The sequence below is a fragment of the Zosterops lateralis genome (assembly GCF_965231275.1).
Source record: "Zosterops lateralis genome assembly, chromosome: 20".
NCBI lineage: Eukaryota > Metazoa > Chordata > Aves > Passeriformes > Zosteropidae > Zosterops > Zosterops lateralis.
Window position 1 is genome coordinate 10,438,196 of NC_139780.1, and position 27,523 is coordinate 10,465,718.

The 27,523-nt window shown below is 40.4% G+C and overlaps 1 protein-coding gene across 1 annotated transcript in view; it reads left to right on the plus strand.

Annotated features, from left to right (window-relative positions):
* Positions 1-1,265: 1,265 nt before the first annotated feature.
* MED27 (mediator complex subunit 27) overlaps positions 1,266-27,523 on the plus strand; it is an 85,166-nt gene continuing 58,908 nt past the window's right edge. Inside the window, exons 1-2 of the mRNA XM_083875843.1 lie at positions 1,266-1,501; positions 4,002-4,146. Coding sequence (XP_083731969.1) covers positions 1,296-1,501; positions 4,002-4,146 — 351 coding nt within the window. The 5' untranslated portion in view covers positions 1,266-1,295. The remainder of the gene's footprint in view (positions 1,502-4,001; positions 4,147-27,523) is intronic.

Below are 27,523 nucleotides of genomic sequence, written 5' to 3' on the forward strand. Positions count from 1 at the left end.
AGCAACTATTGGCCTGTGCAGTGCTTCATTTACTTTAGCTCTATTTATTTTAGCTGCACTCTGAGGGTGAAAAGAGCTGGAGGTGGCATAGGAAACATAAGCAGCTCCTACAAAATCAAACCAGCACTGTTTACTGCTGTGAAAGCACTCCTGAACTTTGCAGTGCTTTGTAAAGGTTGGGTAATAAGGGCCTTGTTTCAGCAGTAATGACAACTGAAATATAGAAACCCAGAATCACAGGCTGGGTTTAGGTTAGAAGGGGCCTTAGAGGTCATCTTATTTCACCCCCTGCCATGGGTAGGGACACTTTCATTGCACCAGGTGGTTCCATCACTAAGACAGGAGCTATAACACAGGACCTGCACATCCCAGTCTCCCCAGGAGCATCAGGATGATGGAAACGCTCTTGCCCGCATCCACCTCTGTGCAGTTATTGCAGAATGGCCCTTGCTTCCCATTCCAAATGGTTTTATTTCTGGTTCTGTGCCTGGGAAACACCCTGCAGATCCACAGAACATCCAAGGGAGGGAATGAACCCTACAAATACCTCATTGTGGTCTGCTGCTTCCACAAGAGGGGAAATGGAGGTGCAGGCACTGATCGCTTCTCTGGTGACCAGCAACAGGCCCTGAAGGAATGATGATATGGAGCAGTGTCAGGGCAGGTTTAGATTGGATTTAGGAAAAGATTCTTCCCCCAGAGGGCGATGGGGGCACTGACCAGGCTCCCCAGGGAACGGGCACGGCCCCAAGGCTGCCAGAGCTCCAGGAGTGTTCGGATAACAGGGGACATGGTGGGAATGTTGGAATGTCCATGCAAGGCCAGGAGCTGGACTTGGTGATCCTTTGGGCCTTTCCAACTCAGGGTGCTTCATGATTCTATGATTCTGTAATGTTGTGATTGCAGGCATCTGGGCATGCCATTGGGCGATGTGGTTCAGGGGTTATGGTAGTAGGGCTGGGTGGATGGTTGGAATTGATGATTTACAGATTAACAGAATATTCTGAGCTGAAGCGGACACACAAGGATCATCAAGTCCAACTCTCAAGTATATGACTCACACATGAACCCGCAACCTTGGTGTTATTAGCACCACGTTCTATCTAACTGTAATCCCATGGTTTCTTGTCTCTTGCCGACTCCGTGACTGTTGACGCAGGTGGCCCAGGAAAAGAAGATAAAAGTTCCTAAACAATCGCTCCACGGCGATCAACAGCCGGCCCCCCACACGCGCCCGGACTACATTTCCCAGCGTGCACGGCGCCGGCGCGGCAGGGCCGGCGGCGCCGGCAGACATGGCGGACGGGACGCTGAGCCCCGGCGTGAATCTGGAGGCGTTTTCCCAGGCCATCGCCGCCATCCAGGCGCTGCGCTCCAGCGTCACCAGGGTCTTCGACTGCCTCAAGGATGGGATGCGCAACAAGGAGACCCTGGAGGGCCGCGAGAAGGGCTTCGTGGCCGCCTTCCAGGAGAGCCTGCACTCCGTCAGCCGCGACCTGGGGTGAGCAGCGGCCCCGGCGGGAGATCCCCCGGTGGGCGGGGAGGGGGTCCCGGGGTGTCCTGGCTCCTCTCAGCGACCGGCGGGTTCGTTTTCACTCCAGGGGAAAGTTTTAGGCAAATAAATGCGAAAACGTTCCGGTTTATTCTCCTCTCCAGCACCGGGCGCGTTACCTCTTTCGTGATGTTCTGCTCTGGAGTCTCCAAAGGGTTAAACGTGATCATAATATTTACCTGGTTTTTGTTCTCGTTTTGTTTTCACGAAGGACATGTCGGTGGGATTGCATTGACAAGATGAAGGTGTTTGGTTGCAGGGAGATTTTTCTCTATATTTTGAAGGTTTTTTTAAAAAAAATTCAAACACTTCCTAAGTGCAGACTATTCAGTAGCGTCTAAGTGGTTCAGGAATGATCGTTTTCCTACCAAAACTTGTCAGGCTGGAAAGTTTTCCCAGGTAAGTGTAGTTGCTCAGTATCAGCAGGTGTCTTTTGTGTAAAGTAGAGACAAACTGCTGAGGCTGAAGACGTGGAGGAAAGTTGTGGGCAGAAGAGAGAGGCTAGCACACATTTTCATTCAGCAATTTTGTGTATTTAAATTGAAAACCCCTACACAGTCACAGGAACTGAGTACTTAGTAGTGTACATGTAGGGACATGGTTTAGTTGTGGACTTGGCAACTTTAGTTGTGAGCTTTGTGGTTGGACTTAACGATCCTAAAGGTGTTTTCCAACCTAATTGGGTCAATGATTGTCTGTGTCGTTCCCACCACTAGGTTGCTGGGTTTGACACTGTCCTCCTGGGAGCCATCAGCACTGTCCAGGGAGGTGTCCACTTAACCTCCCCTTCCCAGAACATCTTCTACTTCAGTGTCTTGTGTACAAGAATTTCTTTCTTGTTGATTAAAAGACCTTGCTGGTTTTTAGCAGTGATCATGGTAATATAATTTCTTAGCCATTTCTCCTCTATTGGGGAGGGTGGTGGATAACCTTTCTCATGAATGATGCTGTACGCAGCTCTAGGTGTAGGTGTTGTATCCCTTTAGTTTTTAGTTTTCAAGTTGAGGAGGCCTCACAGTTCCCTCTGTGGAAGTTAAGCTGTTCCTTTGGTTATCCTTCTTACCTGACTCTGTGGCCTCCTAAAGAGTAATCAGGTATAACCCCACAATCTCATTCCCAGACAATAATAGATAACAACTCAAGAGCTGTACTTAGATCCTTGTGGGTCCTTTCCAACTCAGGGTATCCCATCAACTGGCCTATTCAAGTAGCAAGGGAATACTCCAAGGTGTGTTGAAGTTAATATTACCAGTGGACTTTTATGTAGAGAAAATATTGACTGGTATCTTTGTTCAGCAAATCCTCAGTTATTATGCCTAGTCACACTTGTTTATTGTATTCTTTTGTCGAGGAGTATTAAGCAGATTTGCAAGTGTTCACAGCATCAGAGGCTTGGAAAGAATGTAGGCCATGGAAACTTCAAGAAATGATGATTAATAAAGGAGAGTTTTGTGGTATTGAAGTCTGGAGGTCTTTTAAGTGTCAGTTCCCGGATTGTTGGGAGTTTATTTTTGTAATCTTTCTTAAATGTAAATTGAGATATTTTGGATTTTTCTTTACAGATGTTTTCATAAGCTGCCTTTTGAGTGCTGCATTTAATTTAGTGGAGGTTCTGAAGTTCAGACTTGGGTGTAGCACTGGGCAATCAGAAGGAAAAGTACTTGATTAGTCATGTCACTTGAAAAACTGCTTTTTATATCTGTGCAAAGTGGCCAGTCTTTCTTCTACAGTTGATTAATGCAAGTTTGAAAAATTGCTTAACTTTTTTTATGATGAAATGTTGTGCTTGACAAATGAGATATGAAGCAATGATAGATCATTTCACAGTGAGGGATTTTTTCAGGGGAAAATGGTGCTTATTATGCTTCAGTTGAGTATTTTACACTACAGATATACAAATTGCTCATGGAAATCAGAAGATCGTTCCTTATCCTGAGAATTTGGAAGGCTGATACTTCATTAGAGTAGTCACAGCCTTTGCAGTATTGTCTCCAGGCTTAGGACTAATGCCAGTTCATGTGTGTATTTATATGAGGACAATGTTAATTTGGAGTTCTCTAATGAAATGATGAAGCATTTGCTTGGTTGGTGGTTCAAAAGCTTACTTCTAGTATTGCAGGCAGTGCTGAAGTCAGAATTTTGTGGTTTCTGAGGGGCTGCTTTGGTCAGGAGGTGCCCTGGGCTGTGGACAGTCTGACTCTTTCCAGGTTGTTCTCAAAGACTCTTGACTTGTACTTTCCCTCCCAAGAAGAACTGAACTTAACAACCAACAGCCTGCTTCAGATTGTTTGGGTAATAAGAGAGATTATGTTTTAAATCAAATTTGGGATGTATTTAAAACTCATTTAGCTACTAAAATAAGTGTTGGTGCATGCTGCTGTCCCTGGAGGATTGCACATCTTGCGATTCCCAGATCTGAGTCTAAAAAATGCCCTTCTGCTTTCTTCAGGGAGCTGGAGCGTCTGAGCAACCTGGTTGGGAAACCCTCAGAGAACCACCCCCTGCACAACAGCGGGCTCCTGAGCCTGGACCCTGTGCAGGACAAAACCCCCCTCTACAGCCAACTCCTCCAGGCCTACAAATGGTCAAACAAGGTAACAAAACACCTCGGTGTGATTTAGTTGTGTATTCCCATTGCACATTGGAGCAGCCATACAGCAGACCCTCTGAGTGTTTGGAGCTGCCAAAAAGGCTGACTTTTTTTGGAATTGAGGAGCATAATACGTGCCTAAATGTACTTTCAAGGATAAAAGGATGTTTTAATTAAGAGAAGACTTTTCTCTGATACCAAGGTGTGCCCTTGATTTCAAAGCGGGTATTAAGTCCCAAGCATTTCCACATTTAGCATCTTATGTAGATGTAAATTAAAAGTATGTTGTGTCCTTGCATCTGGCAGTAAACGCTTTAGTGGGATATTAGAACAGAGAGTCAACACCTTAGGTCACCTCCAAAAAATTTCTAGGAAAGAGTTCTGTAGGGAAGTTGCCATCATCAGGAATCTTGAAGCCTTTCCCCTACCATTTTCTGCCCATGGTCTGAAAAGCAGCTTTGTATTCAGCAGCTTTGGCATCCCTCCTGTTTTCATATCATATATATGGTTTTGAATTTTAAGTAGTTTTAAAAGAAAAAGGCAGATAATATTAATGCGGTCTTTTACATTCAAAAAATTTAATTGTTTCTGCTGAAAGAAATTTCTTTCTCAACAGCATAATTCAGTTTCATAAACCTGTATGGTGAATATATGTAGGATTTGAATAAGTATGTTCTCTTTTCTACTCTGAACGATCTACTTGTGGGTCAAAAATACTTCTTTCCTCTCCTAATTTTCTTAAATAGGTAAATGTGGCATTGCAATTATTGCTGGCCTCTGAGCACTGTTATGTTTCAGGTTGCTTCCCATCCTGATTTTTTTGAGCATGCCTATTACTTTTCATAGAAGTATTAGGATGAGTAAGTATTTAAAAGTTTTTTTTTTTTAAGATTACATTTGAAATACTGTAAGCTGTTAAGAAATATAAAAGATGGATTAATTTCTGTTACAATAATTATTAGTAGTAAGTGTGTCCAGAGTTGTAGCTTTTAATACCCTTATGAAGACAGCAGGAACAAGCAGGAATTATAAATCTGAAAATATGTAGAGCATTAAAAGAAACCATTCTTCTTTAAATTATTCATTATGATACATGAGCAAGGAAGACTTTGAGAGTACACAAATACTTTGTAGGCAAATTCTTGTTATACATTGAGCCAACCATTCTGACTTTATTCAGATTTAGGACAGGATACTGCAATAATGTTTGTATGAATACCGCAGTAATGGGTCACAATACAAATATGTGTTAATGTTTTTTAAAATCAGCAGAATTCGGCATTGAGAGAAATTTGGTATAATTGGAAAATGGGGGACAGGAAAGATTTTTAAGTGGAGATTTAGTAATTGAGAAAATATTTCATGTTTGCTTGTGTTCCTTGCTGTTCGCAGCAGATTATTGGCACTGAAGAAAAAATAATTAATTTGCTACTTTCAGCAAAAGTAAAAGTAGGAAAACTTATAAACTTGTCAGGCACCTAAGTCTTCAGGGATTTAATTACTTCTTTAGGTCATTATCAGAGTAAACTCAGGCAGTAATGAAATAGCTTTACAGAGCTGTTCTGATGTAGTTTTTTATTAACTTAGAGTGTTATGGAGCTTTGAAGAGCAATTTTTTGTAATCCCAGATTCTGATTTCAGAAAGCTGAATGTTTTAGGATCCTGTGCACTCATATTCATAATTAAATGTTGCAGGAGGAAAACAATACCTTTTATTTTAGCTGTAAAACAGAAGTCAGAGACAACAGAGATAAAATAAAAGGAAAATACTGGCTGAGTTGCAGGGAATGTATTGCCTGTATGAGGGTGTGAGCTCCTGGCTTTACCAGCACACATCCTTCTATTCCTGCTTAATTCTTCATTGCTAAATACACTTCTGGAATAAGAGTTATTTCATTACTTCTTCTGGCTGCCTTCGATTCTTATTATGTGTCTCTTGTTTCCAGCTGCTTTGCAGGGATGGTTTTGAAGTGATGGTCTGTCAATACACTTTAGGTCTGCCTGCATTTAATGTTTAATTTGTGACCCCTTGGTGGCTTGCCTGCTTGTATTTTTGATGAGCTGAGATAAGGGCATTTTCCCTCTGCCTTTGATTGTTCATGCATTACTGATGGCATGAACAGCCCCATGGCTGCCAGGGGAGGAGACTTCTGGGGCTGTGGTGCCATTCCAAAAGAACATTCAGGAAATACAAGGAAAATGAGTGCACAGACTGTGCTGCATGTCTCAATGCATTCTGCTTATTCTTGAGACATGAGGAGACTGTTAAAAGTCACTTTCAGGGCAATAATAAGTAAGGTTGGTAATAACTGGGCTACCTATGAGAAGCAAATTCAGTTTATCAAAGCACTGTCCTGTGGTTCATGAGATACTGAATGTTAGAATAGCTGTTTCTTTCTATTTGCAGCTTTGTTTTGATGTTAGGTCCAGCAAATGCCTGATTTTGTTCTGGTCTTGGATGCAGGGAGAAGTTTTTGGGTTAAGTAGAAGTGCTGGATGTGAAATGGAGTGAAGATCATAGTCACGGACATAAATGGAAAATGCTGTGTTTAAGATGTGAGTGTTGACATAGGAGATGAGAGGAAGCTGACACTCACTGGCTTGGTTTGTTTACCATCATTAATACTTGTAGCTGTGCTTGGTAATGTATTTGGAGAAGAGTCACTTTCAGGTGCAAATTTACTGACCCCATTTTCCTGAGTGCAGAAGAGATGAGTTGCATTTAGTTGTGATTTCACAGATACTTACCCTGAACCTTTTTTTACTGCTCCTGTGAGTCACAGCACTGGTTCCTCCATTTCTGACTGTAAGTTTACCTGCTTCAGGAGTAAGAAGAAGTCCAGTGGGAAGAATGAAAACTTCCCTTACTGAAGTGTGTTATCATGGCAGGGTTTGTTATTTATGAGCACCTGCTCTCCTGATATTTACTTACTGTAGTTTATCCAATAGTTTTGCAGATGGTAAAGTTGTCTGTGTAATGGAAGCAGCTGTTTGGGAACACAACAGCTTGACAAATGCATTAATTGCATACACACACAACTGTAAAGGAACTTTCCTTTTTCAGGTGTTTAACAGCAATCACCAAGCCATAGCTGAAAAACATAGGAAGTTTATTTTATTGCAAGTAACAACTAAGTGGTTTTTCTTCTTTGCTTTAACTTATTTTATGTATCAGTAGAAATCATGGAAGTGAATTACTTTGCTGCCTGTGGGGTGCATGGAGACGTGTAGTAGCCATGGAGCAGTATTTAGGTCTAGTTTATAAATTTCTTTCCCCCTCCTCTTCAATTTTATTTAAGAAAAGAGGTTATCTTTATTACAATTGAAGTGCTGTTTCCCAGAAGGATCCATATGTACCCTCTAATGTAATACTGAAGATATAATATTAGATAAGGTAAAAATGAGCTATCATTGTGCAAGGTTAATGCAGAGAGAGTATTATGGGTAAGACAGGATGTTTGTAGATAGCAGTAGTTTTTTTTGGTTGTTTTGTTTTTTTGTTTTTTTGTTTTTTTTTTTCTCATGGACTGTCTCTGTTGAGTCGTTGCACTTGAATTCTGGGTTTAGTAGTTATGTACATCTTGGCAGTTGATTTTTTTTTTTTTTTTGGTAACATGCTGCTGTGTGTGAGCAGGTGAAATCTGAGATGACAGCAGCAGTCAGGAGGGCTCCTGTTTGGTGTGTATGTGGCCTGATGCTTCCTGGAGCACTCAGGATGGGTCTGCAGAGGCTCTGCCTTATCCCTCATTACCAGCTGCCTGCTTCTTGCATTATCTTGGAATTCAAGGGGGATCGCCACAGAGTGGAAGGCATCAGCTAAGTTTAGATTAAAGGAATTTTTGAAAGTCACTTTCTAGACTGAAATACTGATTAAGGTGTTGGGTTTTTTTGGTGTTTTTTTTGTTTTTGTTTTTTTTTAAGAGATGTGACTTCAGATTTGTGGTAGATGCTGGAAGAGCTCTCTTCTCTTCAGGTTGCTCTGCCAGGTGCCCCTGTGCCACCCTTCCCAGCTCCTAGTGCTGCTTGTTTCCTGCAGGAGATGAGACCACCAACTCATGAACATCAGCTTCCTTTACTAAGCAACTACCTGTTTCTCAATATTTGCTGTCAATACTGGGTGACAAAGAGGTTTTGTAGGGGAGAAAGGCTAGTTGGTGCAGTGATTAATCCAATCCATATTTCCCCAACAATAAATGTTCGGTGAAGCTTGTGGTGGTGTGGTCACTTAATCTGGCTACAGTAATGCTGGTGATCAGAGCAGGTGCAGGTTTTTGGGATCCAGGAGTGTCATTCTCTGAGTGGTATAAACTTTGGGTTTCCATCTGCAGCTTCAGTGAGGTTATTTATGGCCTGCAGCGTGTACTTGCTCATCCTTTGCCCTTGGTAAAGTGTTCCACGCCCTCACCCTGTGGGTGCCCGAGGCAGTGCCTGTTAAGGGGTTTCCACTGGCTCCAGTGGAACAGAAAATAGTGTACTTTATGTCCACTGAGCAAGGAAAATGCTTTCTTGGGCAGGTTTCCCTTCTCTTGCTGGGATGCTGTTAAGTAGTTTGTGCCCCACACTTGAGCTTTAATCACTGTAGGGGTTTTTTTGCTTGTTTGTTGTTTGTTTAGGTGAAGGGTGTGTGCAGAATGGATCAGCTCCCAAACCAGCACTCCAGAATTACTTTCAGCCACTGAAGGAATGCTATGTTTGTTGGAGAGCAGCAAACTCAGTCTCCCCTGCATTGCTGAGTGACAGCAGCATCAGCTGAGTTCACTTGATCAAGTAAAAATAGTCTTCTGCAAGTCATCTTTCCTTCTCCCCCTTCCTTTGCAGTGAAAAGTTTGTGTTCAGGACTTCAAATAATTTTATTAACAGCAGTTGAAGTGAGGAAATTGAGAGCAATTGTAGTCTTAAACAGGTGATGTTATTCTAGATTTTTTCCTTGATTTTTTACTTGAATGAAGTGCAGTGTTGCATCCTCTGCTGTTTTCAGAGTTGCATTTATCCATGTGCCTTACTCCAGTTCCAACTCTTCTTGAACCCGTGTGTGTAGGTGTGTGTGAGGGGTGGTGGTATTGTTTTATCTTCATGAGATGCTGCTTACAAAACGTGATAACCATGTGTTTGGGAAGGCTGTTTTCTACTGCTTCAAGCAGGAAGCAAAAAATCAACTTTTCTGACTTTGTAGCTTTTTGGGGAAGCAGGATTTATATCAAATTATTTAATTTACTTATCTGTGAAAAAAGTTATTTTGGCAACTCGGATAAATGTTACAATATCAGTGGATTATATGTTTTCTAAGTGAACAAACCTGGACGGGAGTTGTCATAAATTTATTTGAAGGTAATATGCTGGGAAATACAAAATGAAAAAAAAAAATTGTTGATCTGCATGTGGAAATAGGCTAAAAATATTTGGATTTAAATTTGTTGCTTTATAGCTTCCTCTTGTTTTTACATAAATTTAAAATCGAACTGTTAAGATTACCATTAATGAGTTTAAATGATTTTCTGTCACATGACTGAAGAGAAAAGGTATAGATAGGTTTTGTTTATTAAATTATTTTGCTATGTTCCCTGATAAATTATTTGTATAAATTGTGTTTATTGTAGGGCTCAACAAAACCCAATCAATAGAGCATGTAGAGAAAGACCAGACTTGTTACAGCTGCACTTGGTAGCTTAGTATTGATTAGACACAAATACTGAGTTTAATGACAATAAATGACATGAAATGTTAACCATGATAGTATTGAAACACTGCAGAACAGGAAAAAAAAATACTCCATCTTGATTGTAAAAGGACATGTTCATTCCAAGGAACATTAATTTTGAATTTTGGGTGTGCTCAAACCTCGTGAATTTATTGTAGTTTTACGGCAGCATGGACAATGTAACTGGATTATTGTGTTGGTGCTTCTTCGGAATTTCAGTCAAGTGGCCAAAATGTTCTCCTTTCAGGACTCTTTTTTCCTACAAAAATGCAACATTACAATGTTGTGACATGCTGTTATGTGGAGATCCAGAGATTCTGGAAGAATCTGATTTGTAGGAGTAGAATCAGAGCTTCCTAGAGGGAGCTGCATTGGGAACTCCAGTTATGGGTTGCTTTGCTGTGCAGATCAGCCACAGGAATTCGTATTCCTGTCACTGGAGAAATGAATGCCACAGGCTGGTGGGTTTTGTACACTGGACACAAAATAGGAGCTGGGCCATTTGGATTCTATTCCTGCTTTTCTTACTAATTGTTGTAACCTTGAACAGGACACACAAATTTTTACTGTGCCTCATTTTTCGTGCAGATAAAAGAGGATAATATCACTTAACCTACTTCTTGGGAGAGTTTCTAGTCTAAATGTGTCCCAAGTGCATTGGGTTCTTTGGACAGAAATGTTTTGTAGGTGCCAAGTATTATATAGGCAATGACTAATGCTGTTTGCCTGGCAGGCTGGAAAAATGCCCTTTATGGGCTTTTAATTCTGTGTGATTTTGGGTAGATATCTGGTGAAATGCCCTTGCTGTTCAGAATTACATTAATGTTCTGGTTTTCCCTTTTTTTTTTTTTTTTTTTTTTTTTTTTTTTTTTTTTTTTTTAGTGTGACTGGGGAACAGGTGGTTACCTCTGTTTCCAACTGCTGCAGTTATTAATTACTGCTCAGTTGTCTGCCTGGAGAATACTGACTTTTCTCATTGCAGGGTTGATTTTAGTGACCGGCCATGGCAGGGATGGCAAATTCAGATAGCGTGGAAATTATCCTTGATATTATAATGATGGGGGGAAAAAACACTGGAAAAGCTGTGATGAGGAAGAAAGTGCTTGTACCAAAATGTAACTTCAATAGTCCCTGTGTGCTTTACTGGAGAAGGAAAAAGGTGGGACATGAACTTTTTCTGAGGGTGTTTGAGCTCTGCAATGATAGTTTAAAAAAAGAACATGAATATGGTGAGAGGGGGGAAAATGGTGAAAACCATAAGGAAAACAGGGAAATTTATAATAATAACAACAGCAAAGGCAGAATCACCAGCTCCTGCTTGTGAGACAGGGTTTGTTTTTCCTGGAGGTCCTGCCTAAATCAGTGCCAGAGGCATTAGAGGTGGATAACATCACTTGAGTTTTCTCTTTGGAAATGCATCTTCTCTCCTCAGCGGTGAATCCCTGGAATCTTCAGCTCTTGGGCTCTCTGTCTCTTTGCATTTGATTTTTATGTTGGTTTCCTACAGAAGTCCAAGCCAGGGCTATTGTAACTATTTTATTGTTATCTTATAGCTATAAAAGTGGTTTTGACACCTGATAATGTGAATGGAAGGAAATGAAAATTGCCAGTGTGTTTTTTTTCCTTGCACTGTGGAAAGTTATCATGGCAGGTGAGAATTTCCCACATATGCTGACTTGTGCTAGTAGAGAAATTAGCTGAATTTATTTGACATTTTAGTAGACTGAGGTTACTGTTATGTTATAAGAGTTATGAGGAGTAACTTGTTACTTAAAAAATGAGAAATAATTAGCCTTTGGTTCTGACTTATTTTTTGCTACATAGTTTGAATGGTTTATATCTGTGATCCTCCCAGAGTTATCACAATAATAATTCACACCAGGATGCTGTTGTGAAGTAAGGTTATGTGTCCAAACAGAATTGCCTTTCTTACTGAATTTTTTTTACAATATTTTGTTTCAAATCTGGAGCAGCCTGAAAGCAATGATAGGGTGTTTTTCTATTGTTATGCCTGGTGTTCATTGCTATTCAACAGTATTTTTCAAGGCTCTGATCAAAATAATGCTGTAAGCAGTACCAGTCTCACTTTTCCTAATTATGGGAAGTGATCTATCAATAACACACTATTATAAATCACAGCTCCCTTGTCAGCTGGTGGGAATTATTTAATGCTTTGCAACACCTTTATTTGCTAATGAGTGGGGTTTTTTTCCCTGTTTCTTTGATAAGTATTAATGTCCTAGCTGTTAGCCTATTTCAGGATGGAAATGATTGATGTGGCTCTGTTTTACCCAAAACACTTCTGCCCACTCCTGGTTCTTCCCTCTCTAACTCCTTTTTTCCCTCTGCAAGAACTGCTCATACAATTCATGCTGTATGGCTCAAATATGGGATTTATAAAGCAGTGATCATTTTCCCTTTCCAGGTTGTGTGATGTGGTCATCAAACCAAATTAAAATTGCCTTGCTTTGTAAGGAGTTTGAATGCAGCTAAGTCAGGCATAGACACAGAAATGTGGCCTGTAACTCATGGTACAGCCACATCAGAGCAGCAGAAAAGGCTTTACTTTCAGAATCTGAGGAATACAACAAAGTATAACTGGAAATCCATGTTGTCTGGGGATTAACTGATGAATATGCAGGACTGCAGAACAAGAGTAGCCTTGTAAGAAAGCCTCAGACCCAGCATTGCTTTGAATTTCCAGTTCTCCTGCTGCCTCAGCTCTCCATGGCTCAGACTGACTTGCTGCTGGTGATAAAGCTGGACCATCTCATGGAAGGTGCCACCATGAAAGCATAAAAGAATGTTTTCAGACACTCAGTGTCCTTTCTCGCTTTCTTTGAGGCAAATTAAAGATGTTTGTGAAGCATTTGCTGACCTTCATATGAAGGGCATTCAAGGAATATGAACACTAATATAAAATAACTGATGCAGGTGATAAGCATCCCACAGGTATTCTTCATATGGAAAAGGTTTTTTTGTCGCTTCTAGAGGAAATCAAATAAAATGGAAAATTTAATGATGTCACCCTGTTGCTCTCTACTTTTGTTGTTGTCAGGTCTTTTATTTGTGACTGTTATTTGGTTTTTTTTAATGCAAAAGTGTATTCAGCTGTTTTCTGCTTATAGTTCACAGTGGATTTATTTGTTTGAATTGCATATAAACAATGCTCAGTTCTTCCCCATTGTATCTTAATCTCATGCTGTTGATAATTGGGTAACAAAACATGGAGGTGATTTAACAGCTAATAAAACTGAGAGTCTTACAAGTCTGTGTAAGGAACTGTGTGAGCATGTAATCAAAACTGCATTTCTGACCACTGGTTGCTGCTTTGTGGAAATGTGCATTTGGCAAAAAGGTGACAGCATTTTTTTGTTCAGCAGGAGTTAATACTGAGCTGCTGATGTTGAAGGTGTGTAAACCAGAGGGTCTGTGGTGACCCCCTCTTGGGATAAATGCAGACTGATTTTTGTTTACCTGGGAGGGAAGAATAATCCTGTCTTGGACAAAGGGTGGTGTTTTGTGAGAGCTGAAGAATGTGAATAAGAAGTTACAGACCATGACATCAGGACCATGACTGGATGAGAACTGCAGGTGCTGTAACTCTATGCCTGCTGTCATGCAGAACTGTCTTGGCTCTCCTGGAATCTGAGTGGTGCTGTGGTTGGGTTGGTTTGGGGTTTGACAGGAAAATAGAGAAGAGATCAGAATATGATCATTGCACTCAGAGTTGCTTCACTCCCAACTCCATTTGCTGCTGGTATATTTTCTTGGTATGAGCTAGCATTTAAATCTACTAGAGCTGTCAAATCGTGAAGCTCTGGAAATAAAGATGCTTATCAGTACATGTTATCGTGTCCTTTGCTGATATAAGATTAGCCCAAGCATTTATAGCAGTTCATTTAATCTAATTTTAAGTGCCTGAATGTAATGGTTCTTGCAGAAGAAACAAAAAACATGAATAAATCTTTTAACCACTGACACTTGTTCAGTTACAGTATATGTGGAAAAAGATGTCCTTTGAATTAATAAAAGAAGAATTAATGAAAGCTGATTGACTCTACCAGGTGCTAGTCTTTCACATTTTTTGATCTTTTCACAGAAAGATCAAAAGTTTCTGTATCCTGAGCAGCAGTTACTTTGTGCTCTTTTGTGAAGTTCTAGGCTTAGTGTGAAGCACTAATTCATGCTTTGGAGCTGCACTGGATGTGCTGGAAACTTAAACCTTTGAGTTAAAATGCCCAAATCTGGGCTGGGTGAGCAATCTGAGAGGAGATATGGCATATGGCTGCTGTTGCATGATTGCCTGGTCTTCTAGTGAGTTAAAAATGCATTTCTTGGGATGTACATTTTTTAATATGCTCATGAATTTGCTTGTTCTCAGATACCTCTTCTTCAAAAGCCCAGCTGCTGACAGCTGACAGTAATAACTAATATCCTTATTAGATGGAATTAGTATGAATCATCATTATGAGAAGTAATGACCATATTGAATGCTGAGGGTATTTTCAAGATTATCTCAGACTTGGTTGGCAAGCAGGGTGTAATGACTACATCTTACAGCACGTAATGAAATCACAGAGGTCTTTGATGTTCGGAGTTGTGCTTTAGAACAAATAGTCCTATTCAAAACCAATGCAGTCTTGATTAATTTGCTTGTTGTATCTGGCTTCTCTAAGCTCCTGTAACTGGTAGTGGCAGAGTACTAAAGGTGCTCTGTGTACTGCATGGGCCATTGGACACAAAGGAATTGTATCTTGATGTGACATTTTACAGTAGAGTCTAAAATAGATGTATTTACTTCTCATTACATGAAACTGCGATTCCTAGGGAAATCAATATTGAAAATACCCACTAAAAGCCTCCCAGGATCTGCAAGCATGCACAAAAAGGAGCTGGATGCATGTGCTATTACCCACAAGTGGTGGGTTAAAGTGAATTATTTTAATCTTTTCATGTCAGCATCAATTCAGGATATTTTCCTTACTGCACCAGCCTGTTACTGCTACAGAAGATGCAGAGAATGTGGACTGGAGCAGCAAGAGTCCTCAGGTGTCTTTAAACTGTTTTAAGCTGCCCATGGTTTGAAAATATTCAAGAATCTGTGATATGAGCTGTTTGACATTTTTCCTATTCCAAATGCTCAAAGGAATAAATCTACATAAAGAGTGTTAAAATGAGAGAGTCTTTGTGACAACGTCTGGATCTCAGAATGTTACTTTATTTCTCTTTTGGCTGACCACCACGATAAAACAGCTGAATCAAATACATGATTTTATGTATAAAATATATTTTTTGGGTTTTGACAGCTTGTTTCCAGTTTTAGTCTAATTCAGTTTGAAACAGCTGTTCCTGATCTCTGCAAAACAGTTTTCTGATGGAAATCATGACATTCTCAACTGCTGCAGTGTTGCTGGGCTCTCTCTCATTTCAGATGGTGGGTTTTCTTTATGGGCAAAGAACTCCTCATTCAGGAAAAATGTCACTTTTGTATCAAATAAGCTGCAGTTAAAAAGATAATGGCTTCCTCCTCCTTCCAAGGTTATCCCTCAGTGAGGGTGGATATATGATTCTCTTTTGAGAAAAAACATCCCTGTGTGTTTTACCAGTAGTTAGATTTTTATTCTAATGTTCCCTGCCCTACCCATCTGCTTTCAGTTGGCTTCTATTTAGAGTCTTCTCTGCAGTTGTCTCTACACTCAGACTTAACAAGTTCTCTGCTTTGCCGTCTGCTTCAGTTTTACTCTGGAGTCAAATCTTGTATTTTCAGAATTTTCAGTGTAGCATTTTCAGTTTGCTAAAGCACCAGCTAACCTTTCATTTCCAATTTTCTGCTTCTTTTGGACACCCTGCATGTAATATGGAGTGAAGTGAATAGCTTTCAGTTTAAAAGGACCTGCTGTGTAGTTGACTCTGTGAACATGAGTGTGTGATGTGGACTTCCCAAAACACTTCTGATGAGGAGGATGAAGATTTTGGCAGCGTTGCCAAGTTTGTCATGGGGCTGGAGGGACTCTGGAGTTGTACATCCTCCTCTTTCCTCTGGCCTTAGCTTGCGGGATGAGGTTTCATGAGTCTCTTTGTTGTGCATGTCTTTTTCCATCTGTAAAATATCTAACTATAAAATAAGGGTTGTGCTACAGAGTGAGTGCTCAGAGAAATCTGAGAGAGGTGCTGCACATGAGCAGGATCCCTGGTCCTCACTTCCAAGGCCACTATGGACAAACACCATCCTGAAGTCTCTTTTGATGTTGTTTTGTTTTTTTTTTTTTAAAGGACAGTTTATCAGCTGAGATAAAACTACCATCCAACACAACAGGAAAGCTTTAAAGCTTTACTTCCTAAAGAGCTGTTAAATATGTTTTCTGTTCCAAATTCAATGTTTTGCCTGGCAAATACTTTGGAGTGTTTGTAGTTTTCCTTGTATTTATTTTTTTCCCACAGTCTGAAAAAGCAAACTCGGGTTTGCATTAGGATTAAGTGAGATTAGAAACATCTTCTTTCCATCCCTCTTGTGTACCTCATATGGATAAATCCTAGTTGTATTGATATTGCATTCATCCTGCAAGAATCTAAGACCTTTAGTGTCTGCTGATGCTGCAGTTTTGATGGTGTGTTTTTCTTGCAAGTGAAATCAATTCAGACAGATCTTGGTAACTTTTACAAGGAAATAAAATGACTATGCCAGGCAGGCACGGGAAGTTTTTTAAGCATGGGCATGCTCTTAGATCACACACGGGGTTGTTCCAGCAGAATCGATTGGTTGATCTACTAGATTTAAAGGTCAACTGTAATCACATTTCAGGAAGATTGAAGAAGATATAAAATTGCTACTGTGCTTTTCTGGGTCACATACCCGCTCGTGGTGCTCTTTGCTTTTCCCCTGTACATCTTCATTTACTCAGCCAGAGCATCAATACAGAAAGGGCACAAGTCAATGCGCTCGCTTTCTGCTGTCAATGAGGGAGCTACTTACTTGTTATTTCCTCCAAGCCAATACTTTCCCTGTGGAAGAGCAGAAGCAGAGAGGAGTTCACCGCACCCGACGGATTTGGAAAGAACAAACCTCTCTTCCAGGGAAAAGCTGAGAGGAGAGCTGCAGTCTGGCTGTCTCGTTAGATAATCCACACAACTGCTTGAGCTGATGCATCCCAGGGATGATTCTGTCTGTTCAAAGAGCACCACAGGTGCAGAGAGTCAGCAGAACCCCCTTTCATCTGTGGGGATCTTCAAAAGAACTTCTCATTGCTCCTGGTTTAGGCTGCAGTTGGTGTTATACAGGTGTCCATAGAGACCAGGCAGCTTTGGCATATTCTGTTTTGTAAATGTGGTGTTTCAAAGTCGTATTTCCATGTAATAGGCAACAATATCTGCACACACAGGTGAATAAATTTCCTGTTAATTTTTTGCAAGAGCCCAAATGAAACAACTGTGCTGCTGTAGCAGGTGGCATGAATTAAAAGCAGCAGGGACATGGAATATTCACCTGCTCAGATAAAATTAATTTTCCCTGCAAAGTAAGAGTCTTGAAATGAAAAAGGGGTTGATGGGTGAAAAGAGATTTAATTTAGGTTGATAAACCAAAACACATTACTGTTAAAGTTTGTTCCCATATGAACCATATTATTGCTATATTGATTTGATAGGACTTTATTAATGAAGTTTTGTTCTTTTCCTGTACTGATAAACTTGTGTGGATCTTCCATGGAATAACAGAGGAGAAGTTTAAAATGGAATAGACATTAATGGCATGGGAGCTGTTCCTGAATCAGGGCATACAGCATTGCAGATCCTTTTAGCTCATCTTCAAACAGATTACTTGAAAAAGTAACTTTGTGATTTTTTTTATTATTGTTATTTTTTGTGGCTAGTAAATGCATATTTGCTGATGGTCAGGCTGTGGAAAGGGTTTTGTTGTGTTAGCAGAACACAGAAAGATGATTCTCTTATTTAAGAGTCACAATCCTTCAAAAAAATCTGTTGTGGGTCATGTTAACTGTTTTGCAAAGGTTCTTTGTAGTAGACCTCTCTGAGCCTAAATGAACTCGGAGTGCATCTTCATATGTGCTAACTTGCAAAATGTAGTAATTCCCAGATGGATGGAAATCAGGGTCTGTGGCTTTTCTCTAAGCATCCATGACCTGCTTTTAAAGCAGACATGGACATACAGCAGTGGCTGAAGGCTCTGCTTGAGTGGGCTGAGGAGACATTTATTGTGCATTTATTTAAGGTGCCCTTTTTCAGAGATTCTTGCTCTGCTGGCTGCCTAAATTCAGTCTGTGTTTTGCTTTGTCAGCCACTGTGAAGTCTGGAAAACTAATGTCTCATGTTCACTGCTCTTATGGTAAAGATGGAAAGGGGTTCTTTCCTAAATAAATAATAGACTAGGGAAAGTTTTCAGAGACTTTCATGAAGAAACTGGAGGAGCAGCACATCCTTTGTGGCTTTCTCAGTGGCTGATGAAGTCAAACATGCCTTGGCTGAATGACTTGGTTTTTCTTTTCTTGCAAGTTGCTTAAATCTATTTCTTTCTTTTAACCTTTGTTGATGTTTGTTTGTCTTCATTAAAAGGGTACTTAGGGAAACAATGAATCTTGTAAAGGGCAGAAGTAGTTTAAGAAGGGTTCTGCAGATGCAGTTATTAATTTGATGTCTGCTGTCGGATGTCATCCTGACCAGTAGGTTAGAAAGATTCTTGCAGGAACTTCAGAGAGGTTGAAAACAAGAATCTGTGACATGTTCATGAGGTTTTCCGACTGCAGGGAATTGTCAGGTTATAAAAGAATGCTTCTGTGTGAAAGAAAGTTTGCAAAGTCAGAAAAACTTGTCAGTAGGATTGTTAGTGTCATGTAAACTTTATGCCTTTCTCTCTCCTTGTTTTTCCTTCAAATCACAGGGCTTTATATCCCTTCTTTCTTGAGTTTGGTAATTGTAGCAGCAGATGCTGCTTGGAATTGAAACAGTTTAATATATGATCCATCAGTTGCCCGAATAAAATACCCATTAGAAAAGGGGAAGAATAATCCCTTTATTATCAAGAGTACTTGAACAAAGGTGTTTAATCAATCTTAATATTTGCTTTCTTGAGAAGAGCAATGCCAGCGGCCACAGTCCTGGCAGGAGGATGCTGGGACTGTACATGCAGGTTCTCTTCTAATTCTTGTACAATGTCGCAGGCTTAAATCTAGAAAAAAGATAAAAATATCTGAAAGCATATTCCTTAAAAAGAACTTGCTTTGATTTTCTATCTGAATATTACTTTAGAAAGCAATAACATTTGGTTACTGCCTGAGAGAGATGATAAACTTGTGCTTTTGAGTTTTACAAGCCAACCCCAGGCAGTTGTGAGCTCATGCTCAATTCTAAACCATTTGTAAAACTGTGTGCAGAGGCCTTTTACCAACATCAGCAACTGTGTCAGTAAGTTGTGATTTAAGAAAAATAATAGACATATTCTACAGTAAAACACTCGTTTTAGTGGAATTTTTTTTTAAATTAAAACAATTCTGTAGGTGAAACAGGAATATGTCAGCATAATCGGTAGCTGAGTAGCATCACCTGTCATGATGTGCAAGGCAAGATGATATTTCCTCTGCTAAATCCAGCTACTGAGCTTGCCCTTTAAACAACCTGATTTATCACAGGAAACCTGCAGAGGAAGAAGAATCCTATGCTTGGCTTTAAATTGAGGCTTTCACCTGTGCTCTGATTCCATATTGAGTGTATATTTATTTTAAGAGGTTCTTACGGTCAAAGAGTTTGTAATGTTTTGGCCTTTCTGAAAAGTTTTGTGCTAGATTTTTAGCTTATTTTAAGACCTTGCATAACTGGTATATTGCTTAGTCACAATGGCCTTGAAAAGCAATACTTCAGAAAGATTAGTCTGAGGTCCTTACGCACTTGTCAAGAACTCCTTCGCCCGCTCTTCCTGTGTTGATGTGTTTGTTGATGTGTTCCCTGCCATTGCCTCTGGGTATGTCCTCAAGGCTCAAACAGGGCCATTTCCATTTGGAACCAGCTTCTTGTCTGCTCCAGCATGGAGTTGGAAACTTCCTTTGGCAAATTTTGGTTTTGTTCCACGTAAATAAGGCTGCCAGAAAGAAAAGCAAAACCCTGAATCCCCTTCAGCTTGGTAATGCTGCCCAGTGCAGTCTGTGCCATCTCCATGGTTTTGAGCCTTCATTATGCAGCTTGCACTCCACACACTTTTATTTAAAGCAGAGCTAAAAGTAGAACCAAATAGCTGACGTTCAGAGACGTTTGGTGTGATGCAGAATTCCTGGGAGGGGGCCGGGACAGGAAGAGGAGTGCTGCTCCTGCCGGGTGGATGGAGCTCATTTATTTGCACAGAGCTGTCTGTGCAGGACTCTTGGAAAAACTCTGAAGGAGCCCACGCTTGATCATGGAATATAGGCCAACTGTGATAAGAACTTCTGTTTTCTTTTAATCTCATTTACTTTTCTTTTGTTTTATCCTCTGAGATGATGGAATTTGGTTTGCTGTGGTGCTTAGAGCCAGGCAAACCATTGCTGCTGAGCTATTGCAGCGTCCCTGTGCCGACTACTTTTCATGGAGCCATCTCCATATTGCAGAGCCATCTGTTTTCCTTACTGTCCAGGCATTGGGCTCAGTAGTATAAATTACTGACTGCTCCTTAGCTTTCAATTGTTCCTGTTTGTTCAGCGTGCTGCCAACAAGGTTTCAGCTCTCCAGCACCATTTTTAAGTTTTCTTTGCTCTTTTATGTTTTTGTGAATGCCTCAGGCAAAAACTATAGTTGAGCGAATTGTCAGTTGTTCATGTTGCTGAATTATTGGCTTGATAAAATAAACTTTGTGAGGTAGATAGGCAGTGTCCTCGTTAAAAAAGATTTTGTAGCTGGAGAAGTGATGGAAACAAGTTCAAAAATCATGGTTTGTGAGAAGCAGTGTCTCGCTCCCCCACCGCCCCAGTTTCCTTAAATGCACACCAGTTTGTCATGCTGCTGGTGCTATGAGCTCATACAGAAAGATCCTTTTTGGTTGTGTAAGTACATGCACTACTGAAGAGTTGAGGACACTTTCAGAAAACTTAGTGCTGAATTTGTCAGCTCATATCTGCTTTGAAATTGTATTTGTAATATAAAATTCCAACTGTAACTGTAATGTAACAGTTGCATTGGGTTTTTTTTTTAAATGTAATTCCCTTGTCTGTCTTCAAGACCAAAAGATACAGGTTTGGGGTTTGTTTTCTATTTTCCTACATACATGATGCATTTTTACATTCCCACTTCCAGTGGTTCTCCAAAGTTCTGCACCCACCATACTGCAGCGATAGGCACCGTGCTGTGCTCAGCTCCATAGGGAATTTGCTTATGGCCAGCTCAGAACTGTTGGAGAAGGAGTTACTTTGGTTTTTCAGGTGAAGAAAATAAGAATATAAGGTAGAGTATTGTGTGGCTGTTCAGGACTGGCAAGCTTTGGAAGGTGGCAGACCATATATTTGGGATGCATTGAGGTTTTTATGGGAAGCAGGCAATAGGATGAGTTTGATACCAGTGCACAATAGGGTGATGCTGAAATTTTGGTACAACACAGACTCTGTATGGGGAGGTCAGTGCTGTTTCCCAGAGTCAGCTGGACTTTTTGGAGTTACCCATTCAGGGATGGGTGTGATAACAGCTGTGAACTGGGTAATGCAGGTGCAGGAAAAGAGAACCCCCTCAGAGCCTCACCGGCTCTTTCAAGAGATTAAGTAATACTGTGCTGATTTTTTTATTATTATTTTCCCACTTTTTATTTTTTCTTGGTGTTGGGGAGCATTCAGAAAAAAAAGCCAGCAGTGTTCATTTCTTCTGCAGGGGCTTATAGGCAGCATGGCCTTCAGCAGAGATAGGTGAAGTCATTAAAACAATCACTGATATTATTTGTTTATCTTACGATTGAGGGAGGAAACACAGCCTGAATGAAGCTGTGTAGATACATTTCCTATTCCAATCCAATGTTATTCCCTCGCTTGTTGTGCTCTGGTCGTTAGTGCTTTTAATTTACCTTCCAGTGAATGTGCCAGATGAGCCACTGTGAGCAGCCACATTTCTGTTTATTTTTTTGATGATGGCCATCTGAAGCAATAGATTGATGTCTGCAATTTTCACTTCATTAGTTATGAAGTCCACAAGGCAGTGAGAGGAATGTCTGTTTACTTGGTGCCTTGAACTGAGGTACTGATAAACTGCTGGGCTTTGATCTGGTAGGATTTTCATAGTGATTATCAAGATACAGAAATAAGGTATGTCCAGGTTTAAATGAGGATCTGAAATGTCTGTGGGCTAGATGGCCAACATTTAAGTAGTAATTGGATTGTTGAAGAGTGCCTGCAAGACAGCCAGTGCATGGAAAATCAAATATATGTCGGTCTCCTTTGAAATCCATGGAAAATAATAATTTCCATTTTCCTGTGGCTTTTAACTGTGTCCCACAGCAACATAAAAATGGCTCAATCTCCAAGTCTTAAAACCCTGTGATAACACCAGTGCAAATTCCTAGCTAAGTAATGAATCTCTAATGTTTGTAATTTCCAGAAAGTATTTTCCCCATTCTGTAGTGGCAGTCAGCGTTAGGAATCCTGTAGGGCTTGTGTGCGTGGGGATGGGGTTTTTTGCTCAATACAGTGACAGCTGCAAGTCTGGTCTTCAGAAGCCTGGGTTTGGCCCTGAGTATCATTCTCCTTCCCCTCTGTTCCTATTTTGAGCCCAGTAAAGAGAAGCATATGTTTTCTTGCATCAGCTACATCGGTGTTACCTTGGGAGGCATAACAAGGTTGTGTGTTTGTATGGCAAAAGAGGAAATCCTAAATTGTCTTTGAGCTGTCTCAGAACTGCTTTTTTCTTGTGATATATTAAAGATTTCCATGATGTACATGGTTAAATTTTGATTCATGTAGGTATGCATGTGTTGATGCTACAGTGCTGCTCCTGAAATTGGTACTGTTATATTATTAATATTGCAGATCATGCCAAGGAGGTGTCTTGCATTTAATACAGAACATAAGAAGGTTTGCCTACCCCATATGAAAATCTCAAATTGGAACTGAAGATGCTATAAAAATTTAAAAGGAACAAGGTCAACCTGAAAATTGCATATTTTAAAAAGCAGAAAATCATTTATTTTTAACAGCAAATTTCCTTACCTGTTAGTACCTTTACTAATAACATTTTCAGTTATTAACACTTGATAATGGTTTTAAGCATCATTTTAATTGTAAAACTATCTAGGTACCATTTGTCTAGTGCTCATTAATATGGAGTTTTCGAGTTGAGAGACATGAGAACTGAGCCAGAAGCATTTGGGTTCCTGTGCTCCTTCTGTATGATCAAACAAGTCAATTTATTCCACTCATGAAAGAAATAATAATGGGTGGGTCACCTGCTTTTTACCAACATCTGCTGGGGGAGAAAGTGGGTAAGAGGGTTCTTCATTGTACCAAAAACAAAAACAAAAAAGTGTAAAAAATTTGGACTGCTGCTGAGGTGGGTGATTTAAACACCTGTGGTTATTAAGCATGGAAAGAATTGGAGAGAAATAGTCTGGGACTCGCCTTCCTTGGAATTGAAAGTTCAGTATCTCTGTTTTTAACTTGGTTTCAGAGACTATCTGGCAAGATGTGCTTTATGTCCAATTAGTGGCTGGTCCAGACAGAAAGTTACAATGGACTGCTCCAGACTGATCCTTTATTTCAAGTGATAGAAGTGGGGGTAGAGATTCCAACCTTGCCTGGCTGAAAGCCTCTTCTGGCTGCTTCAAAGACTTGCTCAGCACCTGACTGCAGTCATTATCTGTAGAAACTCTACTATAAATATAGTAAGTAGTAAAAACATGTAGTGTTTTTAAAAATCTGAGATTCCTCAGATCCACACCCAGCATGAATGGAATAAGAATTGTGAAGGTAAATTTAACAGTATTTGTAAAGAAGCAGGATAAAGCAGGAAAATATGGTAGAAGGCATCTGAGAGAAGTGTGGGCATTGTGTGAGATTCTGCAAATAACATTCTGTGCATGAAAACGGTGCTGAGTAACTGCCTCTTCATCCATGAGATCCTGCAGACTGTGGTAATTTGAGGTCTGGAAAGAAGCACATAATGAAAGTCTGAATCCTTAGCACAGGCAGACTGATTTAGATTGCACAGGCATTATGAAGCATTTCCTAGTTACGGATTTCTTCATTTATAACCTTAATTTTAATGAAACTTTTTTAGCATACCTAAAAATACATGAAAAATACTACTTCTCTCCTCAAATACACAATATGTCTTGGGTCAGCACAAAAACCTTCCACCTCCCTCTTAAAATGGCATGTTACAAATACCTAAACAAATACAATAAAAAGCTTTTGGAGAGGATTTCTTCCTTTTGGTTCCAGCGAGAGGAGAGTAAATAAAGTAATTGATGTGCCCTGTTAGCTGTCGAGCAAGTTTCATGTCCAAGTTTCATGTGTGGCGTGTCTATCCTTTGGCATGCAGAGAGAGGCAGCGGATTTTAGCACCTCGCCTACAGCATCCACCTCCTGACAGCAAAACTTGTCAATAGAGAAGCATTCAGCACTTCATTATTTCTACAACCTGAGCGCATTTGCAAATTAATTGATGTGTGGGAGGAAAGGCATCTGCTATTGTAGAAGCCCTTAACTGTTGCAGAAAAACTAGAAATAAACTGCTTAGCTGTGGTGAGGCTGATATGCTGTTGCAGGTGTTGGAGCCTCTAAAGTGGATTTTGTCCTTTTTTCTTGTTGTTTTTGGTATTGAAAAAACCCCCAAGCAACCCAAACCCAAACTTCTCGTTGAATTGTGACCGTGGAAAACCAGCACAATAAAGATAATACCTTGTATACTTCTATATGGTTGCTAGCAAGTCATTTCATATTTCTTGCTGGCTCAGCACCAAAAGAGAGTTTTAATTAGGCCTGTAATGAATGACTAGGAGCGTTTTAAAGGCTATTAATCTTGTGGTGTAATTGAGTTAATTATAATATCATTATAAGCTCCCATGAAAATAGGATGAAGTGTATTCCATTTGTTTTACTCCTGAAGATATTTCTGAGGTCCCTCAGCTTCATCTCAAATGCTCCCACTGCAAGTCTTCAACACAGAAAACTGTAAATGCATTTCATGTGTCATTGCACCAAACCTCCTGTTGTGCATCATCCCAGTCCCAGGCTCTCTGAGCTGCCCCTTTACTGGAGCTGCAGGTAACTCCTTGCAGTGCACAGTGTCTTCAGTTTGCATTTCCCACAGTAGTATTTCCTTGTTTTTCCAGTTTCCCATCAGTAACTCACCCGAGTGTGGCAGATGAGAGTAAGAATATGCAGTCTATTTTCAGAAATAAAGATTACAGCAGCTTTAGAGAACTGTTACTCTTTGTGCTGTGGCAAAAAATGTGTAGCAAAAGAGGTGGTTTTTTTGCAAAGCATATGGCTCTTCCACGCGTTCAGACTACAGTAAGTTTGGGATTTGGTTGTAAAACATCTCTGTGCTTTTTGCACTCTCTAGTCGGAGTGTGACATCTCCAACAGATGGACGTATAAACTTTCCATAATCCACTTCTTTCCTTTCAGAAGAGGACATGAGATTCTCCTCTGTAAAAGTTGTTGAGGAAAACCTAATCTGTCGAAATCTGTTGTGTGTGTAGACGTGGGGATGTGAAAACGTGATGGAGACACAGCTCAGCCCTGGAGTTCTGCTGGTTCTGGGGCTCTCTGTCTGCAGCGAGGTCAGCCCTGCTTTTGGACTTCAAACCTCCTTAGAGCATTTGCCAGGGAGGTTCAGGTTGGACATGAGGAAGGATTTCTCCACGGAAAGGATGCTCAGGCATTGGAAGGGGCTGGCCAGGAAGATGAAGTCACTATCCCTGGACGTGGCACTCCATGCTCTGGTCTAGTTGACGCCATATTTGGCTTGTAACACCATCCTATTTGCTTTTTGTAACCCTGCATTATCAGTATTGTCTTGGTTTAATGGTTTTAAAGTCTACAATCAGGAGTTTCCAGCCTTCACCCTGCTGGGATGGTAGAACTGCCTTTTTTTCTTCCAGGAACTTTGCTGGTCACACTTTTATGTTTTCCATCCTCTTGACTATTACAGATTTTGTAAATAGTTTAGAAATGCCAGCCTGTGATGTATGGGCCTCTTTAACATTTCTTTGATTTATGTGCACTATGCTGAAAAAAAAGCAGAGGAAGCATATTATTCTGGAAAAGAATGTTGCCAGTCTTCCATTTTTTCAGTCTTAGTTAAAAGCTACACTTTTATCAATCAAACCTGATAGATTCTTTTTGCATTCCCAAAAACAGTCATGACTTAACTCTTTGGTGTCTAAAGAAATAATTTGCCTAAGACTTTTATAGATATCTACTTATTTTTTGGTTGTCTAGCTCGAAATATCTTTTAATCTAATTTTTCAGAAGTTCCAGACACCTGTGGTGATTGCAGAGTTTGTCTCTGTAAGAATCCTGGTGTTATATGGGAGGGATAAGAGTTAAAACCTCTTACTCAAACTCTAGTTGTAACAGTGACCTTTAATTTAAGATTTGCTCTGATTTGTGGATGAATATTTTCTATGGGTTACTTTCTAGAAAAGGTGGATAAATTAATCTGATCATGAATATTCTGTAGTAGGAATGTTCTTACAGGGAAATAGGCCTCTGTGCATTCTGTTCCAAAACTCTCCAGCTTCAAGCTTTAATTGCTTGTTGCTGGAGGGTTGGAAATCAGCATCCCCTGCAGCCTTGCTTCAGGATGCCCGCTAGTTGTAAAGAACCATTTAAGGAACAATTAGCTCCTAATTTGGCAACTTCAACTCAGTTTAAACAATATTCCTTCAGCCCCTTCTGCTGAAACAGTGGAATGGTCACCTGGAGCAGAAGAGAGTGGTGATGTCTGGTGTAGCTTGACAGAGCCTTGGGATGGACTGTGGAGTTATGATCTTCCAATTTCCCCTTCAAGAAAGCCACAGGAGGCTGAGGAAAGCCAGGTTTCCCTGTGCTGGCCGGAAAACCCTCAGCTGGGCTGTTGTCACACACTCAGTATGGATATCTGCCTGAAGTCTAAAGATACTGTGCATTTTAATTATTGAGCAAGTGAGCAAAACTAAGGAAAGGCATTTAACAGAAGTTAAAATAATTAAAGTGAATGAGTTAGGGAAAGAATGCGTCAGCAGCGCAAGTACTGGGTGTTGTTATTACTGTTCCACTGCTCACCCACTAATGGGTTTCTCTCTTGTCTGCTTTGCCTGCCTGTCTCCCCTTTGTCTGACTGTGCACTGTACTGGTTGCATTTACATGTGCTGCACCATGTAGACATTTTATTGAAGAGTATTAATTTTTCTGTAAAGTGCTTTGCTTGCTCTAGTAAAGGCCACCGTCAGAGCTGCAAATCATAACATGGTGCTGGACAGTTTGGGGAGTGTTTGTGTACCTGATTGCAGCCCTTTATTCTGCCATTTGGGTTTAAAGTGTCTCCCATTTCTTATCTAAGCACCTGAGCACTCCCTGTCACAGAGGCAGCAGGTCATTCTTCATACTGACACAGCTGCCAGTTGAGCCCCTGACACCAAAGATTTAGTCTAGGCCTTTAGAAAATACTAATTTTAGCAGGAGAGCAGTCTCCAGAGTTCTGGTGGCTGTTTAAGTGAGTACGGAGCTCTGGGAGAAGG